This window comes from Astatotilapia calliptera, chromosome 18 (assembly GCF_964374335.1).
Source record: "Astatotilapia calliptera chromosome 18, fAstCal68.1, whole genome shotgun sequence".
Classification (NCBI taxonomy): Eukaryota; Metazoa; Chordata; class Actinopteri; order Cichliformes; family Cichlidae; genus Astatotilapia; species Astatotilapia calliptera.
In genome coordinates this window covers 36,792,483-36,804,888 of record NC_137439.1, presented here as the reverse complement: position 1 = coordinate 36,804,888, position 12,406 = coordinate 36,792,483, and the positions used below count along the sequence as shown (strand labels likewise).

General features: G+C 46.8%; 1 protein-coding gene across 3 annotated transcripts in view; it reads left to right on the top strand.

Moving 5' to 3' along the window:
• Window positions 1–11,495, top strand: part of LOC113010989 (ADAMTS-like protein 2) — a 46,917-nt gene extending 35,422 nt beyond the window's left edge. For 2 of the 3 annotated variants that reach the window (XM_026150337.2, XM_080292894.1), the window contains 7 exons: window positions 701–827; window positions 6,959–7,172; window positions 8,419–8,574; window positions 9,317–9,487; window positions 9,569–9,745; window positions 9,855–10,008; window positions 10,095–11,495. In XM_026150337.2, coding sequence (XP_026006122.2) covers window positions 701–827; window positions 6,959–7,172; window positions 8,419–8,574; window positions 9,317–9,487; window positions 9,569–9,745; window positions 9,855–10,008; window positions 10,095–10,225 — 1,130 coding nt within the window. In that variant the 3' untranslated portion in view covers window positions 10,226–11,495. The remainder of the gene's footprint in view (window positions 1–700; window positions 828–6,958; window positions 7,173–8,418; window positions 8,575–9,316; window positions 9,488–9,568; window positions 9,746–9,854; window positions 10,009–10,094) is intronic. The other variant, XM_026150339.2, reaches the window with a different exon arrangement.
• Window positions 11,496–12,406: the final 911 nt, after the last annotated feature.

Sequence of the window (12,406 nt, the reverse complement as noted above, 5' to 3'; positions counted from 1 at the left end):
AGTCACAGCTGCACTCAGGATGGAGAGTACAATGTGATGGTAAAAATGGCTCACAGTGATGCTCTGGCTTTGTGCTGGGAGACTGCTGCAAACTGAGACCCAGCCTAAACGTGATCGACCTGTTTAGGTGAGCTTGAAAGAAGAGCTGATGTCTGCTTTGTGTAGTGTTGCAGTCTGTGGTGAAATCATACGATGCACAGAGCAGGAGAGCAGCACAGAACTACCAGAGCAATCTAAAAATGGCTCTGAACACCATCTGTCCATGAAGCCAGATAACACACACCAATGAGTTAAACTGCAGGAATGTCTTAAAGACATAAAGACCTGGATGGCCGCTAACTTTCTGCTTCTTAATTCAGATCAAACTGAGGTTATTGTACTCGGCCCTGAAAAGCTTAGAAATATGGTATCTAAGCAGATTCTTACTCTGGATGGCATTACCTTGGCCTCCAGTAACGCTGTGAGGAACCTTGGAGTCATTTTTGACCAGGACATGGAGGATGTTCATCTCTGTGAGCACTGTGTGGTGGGGTGGCTGTAGCTCAGCAGGTGGAGCAGGGTCTTGCATGAATGTGTGTGAATATTAGATAATTAGCACTTACACAGAAGAACCATAGAAAAATCATAAATGAATGGGTGCACGAGGCAAGTTGTAAAAGTGCTCAGAGGAGAGAAGTTCTGAGATGTACTGTGTTCCCAGGTATCACCAGCACATATGCCCTGTGCGTCCGGTATGATGGCACTGAAGTTGACGACCGTTATTGTGACTCTCTGACCCGACCGGAGCCCACACAAGAGTTCTGCATTGGAAAGCAATGTCCTCCACGGTACTGTTTCACCTCAGACTCACTGCAAAATCCACACCACGTTTAACACAGTTTTATGTGTGAATGGAAATGCTGGTTAACTGGAGAAACCAATCATGTTCAGTCAGGACCTCTGAGGTGGAGCAGGGTTAGAAGCAGCTTTGATCGTAGCACACGTTTCCCAGGTGAACAGTACTGATGCTGGCTGACTCTGAGATCTGCAGGGATGGATCTCCATGTCATGGCTGAACTAACACTATGCCTGATTTCAGATGATGCTGACATACTCTGAAGTCAGATGCTACTTTTAGGACCTGGAGACTTGGAGTTCACACTGGGACGAACCAAACGTGCCATTTTTATCAAATAAATCAATAAATAAACTGTTAAAAACTGACCTTTGCATCTACAGTGGGGCAAAAAAGTATTTAGTCAGCCACCGATTGTGCAAGTTCCCCCACTTAAAATGATGACAGAGGTCAGTAATTTGCACCAGAGGTACACTTCAACTGTGAGAGACAGAATGTGAAAAAAAAATCCATGAATCCACATGGTAGGATTTGTAAAGAATTTATTCGTAAATTAGGGTGGAAAATAAGTATTTGGTCACCTCAAACAAGGAAAATCTCTGGCTCTCACAGACCTGTAACGTCTTCTGTAAGAAGCTTTTCTGTCCTCCACTCGTTACCTGTATGAATGGCACCTGTTTGAACTCATCATCTGTATAAAAGACACCTGTCCACAGCCTCAAACAGTCAGACTCCAAACTCCGCCATGGCCAAGACCAAAGAGCTTTCGAAGGACACCAGGAAAAGTATTGTAGACCTGCACCAGACTGGGAAGAGTGAATCTACAATAGGCAAGCAGCTTGGTGTGAAAAAATCAACTGTGGGAGCAATCATCAGAAAATGATGAGACAAGATGGCGCCGAGTATGGCAGCCTCGTCGCGAGCTCCCCCAAGCAACGGCTTTTTTCTGTGTTTAATTTTACTTTTCCTTTATTTTTTCACGAGCAGCACTTGTCTCCTTGTGTACGACCGACAAACCTTACTGGACATAAAAGACGGTCTTTCTTATAACTTTCCGGAGTTCAAGTTTTGCAACACGGACGCTCCGTTTGCAGACCCCCCATTCATCTCACCTGAGACGCCTTTGTTCTCTGGCCCTGGAGGCCGCAAACGCCGACGCAGAGGGAGAAGACCTGGCGTTCTGGTTCGACTGAGACGGCGCACTAACAGACCACCGTTACCCAGTTTATTACTGGCTAATGTGCAGTCTCTGGAGAACAAGCTGTGCGAGCTTCGGGCACGGATCTCATTCCAGCGAGAGATGCGGGACTGCTGCGTGATCTGCCTCACAGAAACCTGGCTATCGGACAAAGTACCGGACTCCGCAATACAACTGCCGGGGTTCTCTGTGCACCGCGCGGACAGGTCACAGGATCTTACTGGGAAAAGCAGAGGCGGTGGTGTGTGTTTCATGATCAACAACAGCTGGTGTGATTATGCGAACGTGCACCCGGTCAAATCCTTCTGCTCACCGGACCTGGAGTACCTGATGATTAAGTGCCGGCCATTCTGGCTACCGAGGGAATTTACAGCAGTGATTATTACGGCTGTTTACATTCCCCCACAAGCCGACACTGACCGTGCACTCAGGGAACTGTACAGCGCGATCAGCAGCGAGGAAACCGCACACCCAGAGGCAGCGTTTATCACAGCCGGAGACTTTAATAAGGGAAACCTGAAGAAAGCCTCACCAAAACTCCATCAACACATCCTTTTCAACACACGTGGAAACCGGCAACTCGACCACTGTTACACCTCTTTCCGGGATGCGTACAAAACCCTCCCCCGCGCCCCATTCGGCCAATCAGATCACTGCTCCATCCTGCTCCTGCCCGCCTACAGGCAGAAGCTGAAACAGGAAGCTCCAACCCGGAGGGCGGTGCACTGTTGGACAGACCAATCGGAGTCTGCGCTGCGGGACTGTTTTGATCACGCGGACTGGGAAATGTTTCACGTGGCCGCCAGAGACATTGATGAATACACAGACTCAGTCTGCGGATTTATCAGGAAATGCGTGGAAGATGTCGTCCCATCCAGAACAGTTAAATCCTTCCCAAATCAAAAACCCTGGATTAACGGAGATGTTCGCGCGGCACTGGCGGCACGGAACACCGCCTTTGCCTCCGCGAACACGCACATTACCAACTCCGGAAGACGATCAAAGCAGCCAAACGTGAGTACAGGGACAGGGTGGAGCAACAGTTTGACAACCCTCGGAGTATGTGGCAGGGACTAAACACGATCACAGACTTTAGAGGGAAAACCAGCACACCGCAGACCACGGCCTCTCTGTGTGAGGATCTAAACGTATTCTACGCTAGATTCGACGCAGCGAACACCATGAGACCGGACAGTGTGCGCACCGCGGATGACGTCAGTGCGCACACTGTGTCTGAGGAGGATGTGCGGAAGTGCTTCAGGAAGGTGAACGCACGCAAAGCTACTGGTCCGGACGGGATTCCCGGCCGCGTCCTCAAGTCATGCGCGGCTCAGCTGGCTGGAGTGTTCACACACATCTTCAACCTTTCCCTCTCTCTGTCTGTAGTCCCAGCCTGCTTCAAAATGGCCACCATCGTCCCTGTACCCAAATCCTCCACCATCTCCTCATTGAACGACTGGCGACCTGTAGCCCTGACCCCCATCGTAAGCAAATGCTTCGAGAAGCTGGTCTGGGACTTCATCTGCTCTGCACTACCCGACTCACTGGTCCCTCTACAGTTCGCATACCGCCACAACAGGTCCACTGATGATGCCATAGCCCTGACACTACACACTGCCCTGTCACACCTGGAGAAGAGAGACACGTATGTGAGAATGCTGTTTGTAGATTACAGCTCAGCATTCAATACCATCGTTCCCTCGAAGCTGGACAGGAAACTGCAGGATCTAGGACTGAGCAGCTCCCTCTGCAGCTGGATCCTTAGCTTCCTGTCTGACAGACGCCAGGTGGTCAGACTGGGCAGCATCACCTCATCCCCCATCACACTGAACACTGGTGCTCCACAGGGGTGTGTACTGAGCCCTCTCCTATACTCACTCTACACCTACGACTGCACAGCCACTAACAACTCCAACATCATTGTGAAGTTTGCAGACGACACTACAGTGGTGGGTCTTATCACCAACGGTGATGAGACAGCTTACAGGGAGGAGGTCAGCGCCCTGACCCACTGGTGTCAAGACAACCATCTCACCCTCAACGTCGCAAAGACAAAGGAGTTGATAGTGGACTTCCGGAGGTGCAGAGAAGTACACACCCCCATCACCATCAACGGCGCTGCTGTGGAGAGAGTGAGCAGCTTCCGGTTCCTTGGAGTACATCTGGCTGAGGATCTTACGTGGTCAGTACACACAAACAAAACAGTGAAGAAGGCGCAGCAGCGCCTCTTCTTTCTCAGGAGACTGAAAAGATTCGGCATGAGCCCCCGCATCCTCAGGACCTTCTATCACTGTGCCATTGAGAGCATCCTCACTGGATGCATCACCACCTGGTATGGCAACAGCACCGCCTACAACTGCAAAGCTCTCCAGCGAGTAGTGCGGTGCTCTGAACGGATAATTGGAGGTGAGCTTCCCTCCCTCCAAGACATCTACAGGAAGCGCTGCCTGAGGAAAGCGGGGAGGATCATCAAGGACTCCAGTCACCCCAGCCATAAACTGTTCAGACTGCTTCCATCAGGAAGGAGGTTCTGCAGCATCCGGTCCCGTACCAGCAGACTGAGAGACAGCTTCTTCCATCAGGCCATCAGACTGCTGAACACGTCATAGACACCTCAGCTTCACTACTGGAACTTCAACATTATGCACTCCATACTGTACAGTAATGCCACTGTTTTGCACATGTCTCACTCTGTATATTTTATTTATTGTTTACTCTATTTAATTTGTAAAATATGTGTACACACACACACACACACACACACACACACACACACGTAGGAAAATATTTAGTATACACATCCAGAAATGCATACACTATTATATATTGTACATATATTTATTAGTTTCAGGTTGGCCATTCTTGTATTTTGCTCGTTTGTGTTGTTGTGTTTGCACATCTCTGTTGCTTGTGGGGCTCGCACACAAGAATTTCACTCGCATGTGCTGTGCCAGTGTGCCTGCACATGTGATGTGACAATAAAAGTGATTTGATTTGATTTGATTTGAAAATGGAAGACATACAAGACCACTGATAATCTCCCTCGATCTGGGGCTCCACGCAAGATCTCATCCCGTGGGGTCAAAATGATCATGAGAACGGTGAGCAAAGATCCCAGAACCACACGGGGGGACCTGGTGAATGACCTGCAGAGAGCTGGGACCAAAGTAACAAAGGTCACCATCAGTAACACACTACAACGGCAGGGAATCAAATCCCGCAGTGCCAGACGTGTTCCGCTGCTGAAGCCAGTGCATGTCCAGGCCCGTCTGAAGTTTGCCAGAGAGCACATGGATGATACAGCAGAGGATTGGGAGAATGTCATGTGGTCAGATGAAACCAAAGTAGAACTTTTTGGTATAAACTCAACTCGTCGTGTTTGGAGGAAGAAGAATACTGAGTTGCATCCCAAGAACACCATACCTACTGTGAAGCATGGGGGTGGAAACATCATGCTATGGGGCTGTTTTTCTGCCAAGGGGACAGGACGACTGATCCGTGTTAAGGACAGAATGAATGGGGCCATGTATCGTGAGATTTTGAGCCAAAACCTCCTTCCATCAGTGAGAACTTTGAAGATGAAACAAGGCTGGGTCTTCCAACATGACAATGATCCAAAACACACCGCCCGGGCAACAAAGGAGTGGCTCCGTAAGAAGCATTTGAAAGTCCTGGAGTGGCCTAGCCAGTCTCCAGACCTCAACCCCATAGAAAATCTGTGGCGGGAGTTGAAAGTCCGTGTTGCTCGGCGACAGCCCCAAAACATCACTGCTCTCGAGAAGATCTGCATGGAGGAATGGGCCAAAATACCAGCTACTGTGTGTGCAAACCTGGTAAAGACCTATAGTAAACGTTTGAGCTCTGTTATTGCCAACAAAGGTTATGTTACAAAGTATTGAGTTGTATTTTTGTTATTGACCAAATACTTATTTTCCACCCTGATTTACCAATAAATTCTTTACAAATCCTACCATGTGGATTCATGGATTTTTCTTTCACATTCTGTCTCTCACAGTTGAAGTGTACCTCTGGTGCAAATTACTGACCTCTGTCATCATTTTAGGTGGGGGAACTTGCACAATCGGTGGCTGACTAAATACTTTTTTGCCCCACTGTATAACTGTATCTATAAATTTACAGCATCACCCAGATTTCCTACAAACATCTGGCCTAATTGTGTTACTGCATTAGCTGCTAAATATCTGTGGATTTCTTTTTATTCTCAATAATCTGGAGCTGATTTATCAGACCTCATGTTTTACTGCCTATTTATAATATTATTATAAATATTTTAGTTAAAAATGTTATCGTATGCATATACAGTGGAACCCCGACTTACGAAATTAATTCGTTCCCGAGGGTCTTTCGTAAGTCGAAGCAGCCATCGCGCCTTTTGAGTGAACGGTAGGCTATAGGCTAGTTGCTAACGGCAACAACAATACGTCGTTCAAGTGGAACAGCGAAGCGCAAGTACGAAAACCAAGGGGGTTGTCACATGATTCGGAAGGCATCGTGGGCATTGTAGGCATTCTGGGCTCAGCCAATCAGAGCCAGCGGATTTCGTTACACGGGCATTTTGCCTCAACACGGGCAGAAATATTGCCGTTAAGTGCCTTCGTAACTTGAATTTCTCGTTAAATGGGGTCTTCGTAAGTCGGGGTTCCACTGTAGTTGAATGTTTTTGACAAACGTTGGAAATGATTCCAGGACTGTAAGAGTGAATATTTGGGGATAGCTTTGATTTACTGCCATAGTTTGGGTTACACCTGAAGCCGTCTGCATAATGCATCACACGGGGTCACCACCGTGGATGGATGCCCCACCAGGGAATTAAACAGAAGTCCAGCACAAATCCAGGAGAGTGATTCATTACATGTGTGGAGATGTTTTACGGACCTGTGATAACTACTCCACTTTGTTCTCAGATGGGAGACGAGTGGTTGGAGCGCGTGCTCTCGGACGTGTGGCGAGGGCGTGCAGTATCGTATCGTGCGTTGCTGGAAGATGCTGTCTCCTGGGTTCGACTCCTCTGTCTACGATTCGCTCTGTCTGTCACATGATCTCCCTAAACCAGCCAATAGGAAGGTGTGCCACGGCCAAAGCTGCGGACCCCAGTGGGAGGTGTCGGAGTGGTCGGAGGTTTGTGCTACAGCAGCGTCTAACTTTCATAACAACCAGTTCTCGTTTAATGTTGGTTCACTGCAAACTTCTTACATGTTCTTACGTGTTACCAAGTGTGGAGCAGGGAAATTATTTTACTGCTATTGTTAAATAATCATCATTATTACCATTGCATTAATAATATAATCTGGAGTTTATATTGCATTCAGGGGTTGAACAGTGTGTCTTTCAGAAAGGCTAAAAGTCACAGGCTGACAGGAAACAGGCTTGCAGAGAGTTTGCAGAAGCAGGAAGTTATTTTGAGCAGCAGGCTAAGACGAGGCTTTAACAATGTAACAGATAGCTTTAAGATGGCCTTAAGATGTTTATGATGATGTTAATTTTGTATTTCAGATGCAGTTATAACTATTGTGTACACAATGCATATCTGTGCTTATTTGAGTTGATGTTCAGGTTCTTTAAAGGTCTTAAGCTTCACTGACGTGACTGTTCAGGTGATACATGCTGAGGGAAAACTAGAACATAGAAGGAATTGCAATACATGCTTACAAAACACTTATATATCAGGTCATTTCATATTAAGGTTTAAGTAGAGGTTCTTGGTTAAAACATTTATTTAGTAGAAGACATACACATAGTCTCAGTGAGCCTCTGGTCTAGTGAAAGGTCAGAAGTGCAACAGGTGAATTGAGAAAGAGCATTTGAGGACGAGACACAGACAGTTAGTAGGTGAAGAGGTGACACAAAGAGCATGTGGGGTCAACACACACACACACATGAGTTAGATTTATTTAGAGGAGAAATTAGTCATGTCTCGGCAAGAAAGAGGAACAATTCACTTTAAGACAAGAACGGAAAGTACCAGCCATGAAAATAGAAGATGATCTTCTGGGTTAAAAGTCATTGTGGTGTTGATCTGATCTATGTATAAAATGTATCTGTGACGCATGAAGGGGCGTCAGTAAACAAGCCCTGACGGTATAAAATCTGTGTATGCTTTGAGGAAGTCGGAGATCACTTGCTGTCGGCGTACAGAGTGTTCTTCCCACACGTGTGTAGTCATTAAAATCATTGTTTGACCAAGATCCTCTGGACCAAGGGTGGTTTGTACTCTCCTTCCTCAATTTTGAACCTTAACACAAGCAAGAAGAAACTTTCCATGATTCACCTTTTTGAGATTTTGTCTCCCGTCAGGAGGACACGTGAATATTGTCATGCTTCATCACACCAGCTGTCATTCATCGTTTCTCCCTCCGTGTGTCAGTGCTCAGCACGCTGTGGCTCTCGGGGCATCCGCACTCGAGAGGTTCGTTGCTCTATGGAGAGGAAACTATGTAACGAGACCTCTCGGCCAATAGAGAGCCAGGAATGTGAAGGCCCACCTTGTGACAGACGATGGAGCGTTTCTGATTGGGGACCTGTGAGTTCAGCCCTTTACTGTACCCACCACACACTGACACTGTCAATCACTGTTTCCAAGCCTGAAACTGTAAAGTTTGGTCATTTTGATGACCTGACAGTGTGTCTGTGAGAGGTATCACCAGATACGTCACCATGGTAACAAACCAGTCTCGAGTCACTCGGGTCTTTATCTTTTGATTTTCTTGTCGTTTTTAAAGTTTTCCAGGCTTTATGAGCGTCTGTGGACACTCGCTGCTTTTTCACTCGTTTACTTGAACCTGAATGTTTTTGTTGTTAAGCCACTAAACACTGCTTCATGCCCAACTCTGGGCTGTGTGTGCAGTGTGCAGACAGCTTAGCAAAGAACCACTTTGAAACTGCATATTAAGATTATTCGTTATTAGCACAAAAACACAGAGTTTGCAATGTTTTTTTTATTATTCTACGAAAAATGCCGAAGATAAAAGAGTTTAACAGGTTAAAATAGGTTTTATATAGAGCAACAAAGAACTACACAGAGCATTTGAAGCCTTTGGGCCTTCAGTCGATCCATCTCTTTGCTTCAGCCTCTCCTGAAATGGTCCCAGTGGAACGGCGGCTGTCAGTTACTGGGCTGAAAACCAGTGGATTACAGTGGGATAAACAGCAGATTAATCTGACTCGATTTTGCAGTGTTGTAGTTTTCAGAGGTGGAGGTTATGAGCAGCTTTTGTGCAGCGTGTAAATGTATTTTGCATGAAAATGTCTCTGCATTGTGTCAGTGCTCAGGTGAGTGCGGGGAGGGCAGGATGGTGCGTTCTGTGACCTGCCGTTCGTCAGGCGGACTTGTGATGTCAGACGGGCAGTGTGACCAGCCGTTACGCCCGTTGGCCATCTATCCCTGCGGTGACAGAGACTGTGCTCCACACTGGGTTGAGCAGGAGTGGCAACAGGTGACTGTGGCACAGTGAAGACATCATATTTTAACGCTATATAAGGATCGTGCACTCTTTAGTTTTGCGTCTGTGTTTCAGTGTAACGCTACCTGTGGCCGCGGCGTGCAACAGCGTCAGGTGGTGTGTGCTGGCCTGGAAGGAGGAGTGTTCAAAGAGTTTCCAGACAGCAGCTGTAACCAAACCAACAAACCGCAGATGAGCTCATCCTGCTTCCAGAGACCCTGCTCCAAGTGGTTCACCACATCCTGGTCTCAGGTAGCGACGCCTGTCATCAGCCACCCAGCACACAATCACAGCCGTCTCACATTTTTCAAACTTTCCTCAACAAACTACAATTGGCAAGTTTGACCTCTTGTTCACTCAGTGCAGCAAGACCTGTGGGCGTGGCGTCCAGGTTCGAGAGGTCAAGTGTTACCAAGGGGAGGAGCTGGTAACGAGGGGTCACAGCTGCGACTCTGCCCTCAAGCCAGAAACCAAGCAGAGCTGTGAAATCCAGAGCTGTCCGACAGAAGCACCAGGTATAAAAACTCCAAGAGCAGACGATGCCGCCGTGAGACGATGACTTTCTAACAGGAGCTTTGTTATGTGTGTGTTTATCCTGCAGCATCACAAGGAGCAGACTTCTGCCAGGACAAAGCAACAGCCAACTGCGCCCTGGTTCTCAAGGTGAAGCTGTGTTCCCACTGGTACTACAGGAAAGCCTGCTGCCAGTCCTGTAAGGCACCCAGACCCTGAAGCCTTCGCTGTAACCTCTCACCTCAGCATCAGCCACTGTTACCAAAGGTCACGCTTTTATTGGTGCTACACAAAGCTCGCTGCTCGCCGCAGTACATCAACATAACCTGATTACTTTTATCCAATCATTGATGTCAAAGGTCAACTTATGGTCACTGTATGATTCTCTCCTTATCATTGTGGGAAGTATACCAGTACGAGGTCTTCTCCCAGCATCCTTTCTGAACTATATCACTGACTGTGGTACTAGTTTAGTCACAACCTCCAACTCAGACACTGTGAAGATAGACTAGCTTTAGGGGGCGGAGCTGGGTGATGAGGAGGAAACAGTTCTTTCTGTGTTCATCGCTCCAGATAACAAATGTGTCATTTCTACGGTGCTAAAGAAGCTGTATGTAAACACGTCAGAGCCTAAAGCAACGGTCGTCACTGTGGCAGCAGACTGAGACAGGCGGGGAAACTCGGCCCTGTCCTTAATGTACACAAACGGGGAGTTTGGGCAGGTTGTCCTCCTGCTGCCAGCATGGAACGCAGCTCCTCGTCCTCCCCGCACAGCACGGCTACCGTAATGTCACCTGTCGTGTCCATACCGCCGCTTACGTCTTCAAATCGAACTGCATTTGAACAATATTTTCAGCCCTTCAAATGGAAACACAGCTGATATTCAAAGTGAACCTGGACACAGCACAGAAAAAAAACAGCTCATTGTGTTTCCATTTAAATGAAAGAATCCAAAGTATTAACTGAGTTTATCTATACAGCATCAAATCATAAAGTCGCCTCACAGTGCTTCACGTTGTATATAACATTGTAACGTGCCTTTTAATGGGATTAATGTGCCTTTGGAACTATTGTCAAGCGACATCTAACTGAAAACTGCGTTTTCACTGCAGCATCTCTAAAGATCGTTTCCTAGCTGGTAGTAATGAGTTGCCGTTGCACAAAATGATTCTTTAGCTTGCAGCCGGGGTCGTCCTCTGTAAATAAGATGGCTCTGGGAAAGCTGGTACAAGTTTACTGGTAAGGAGTCAAGAAACAATTGTGACTTCTGTGGGCTTTTCAACCTGCAGCAGCTGAAGGACAACACGCCAGCCGTGCAAACAGAGCAGCAGGAACACGCTGCTGCCAGTGAAAACTGCCCGGGCCAAACTCTCGTCTGCGTAGTACACTGTTTGTTTACCTGATGTTACACTGCCTCAGAGCTGCTGCTGCTCTGACTGTTTGTACTGTATCCCACTGAAAGAATTAAAGGTGAGTGTTTGTGTGTTGACCCACTGCTTCTTTGTAGTCGGACTGACCCTTGCATTTAGCGATGCTGTTGGATACCAAGGTGTAGTTGTGAAATAGAAGGAACGAGCTTAAACTTTAGTGGTGTGCAGCTTAAAGGTGGTAATTCAAGCTAGGTTGTATGTGTGTGTGAATAAAAGAAACAGACGTGAAGACGTGATCTGACCCTCTGTGTGGATGTGTGTCACAGTTAATCGTTAGATCAGTTTCACCCTTCATGACCTTCACAATTAACATCAACGTTCTATAGGTGAAATCTCAGGGCCCAGCCTCCTCTGCTCCACTGCTGCAGCCGAGCCCCTCACAGAGCCCTTTTTGTGCATTAACATTATCCATGATTGTGGTTGGAAAGGTAGATAGTTAACAGATATCCTCACAAAATAAAAGACAAACAGTCATAACATTGGATTTTCATAGATGAGACATCAGATACAAATATTCAATTAAGTTTTATTTATACAGTGCAAAACCACAACAGTCGCCCCAAGGCCGTTTATGTAAGTTAAAGACCCTAATAGCGAGGAAAACCCAACAATCATATGACCCCCTGTGAGCAGCACTTTCATGACAGTGGGAAGGAAAAACTCCCTTTTAACAGGAAGAAACCTTCAGCAGAACCAGGCTCAGGGTTCTCTTTACTAATCTACAAACATGACACATTATGTGAAATCCATAAGGAATCTTGTGGACTGGATTTTACTGCCATGGTTTGGGTCTAGTGATCCTTTATCCTGTAGTAAAACATTTCTACCCTGATGGCAGTGACGTCCTATAGGTCAACCTTGACTAAGGGACTTTGAGTGGTTGTAGCGCTTGTTAGATTATAATATTATTTTATGCCCTGTTATACCCCTAACTAAAGATTGTGAATTATTATGTAGTTTTAGTTTGCAT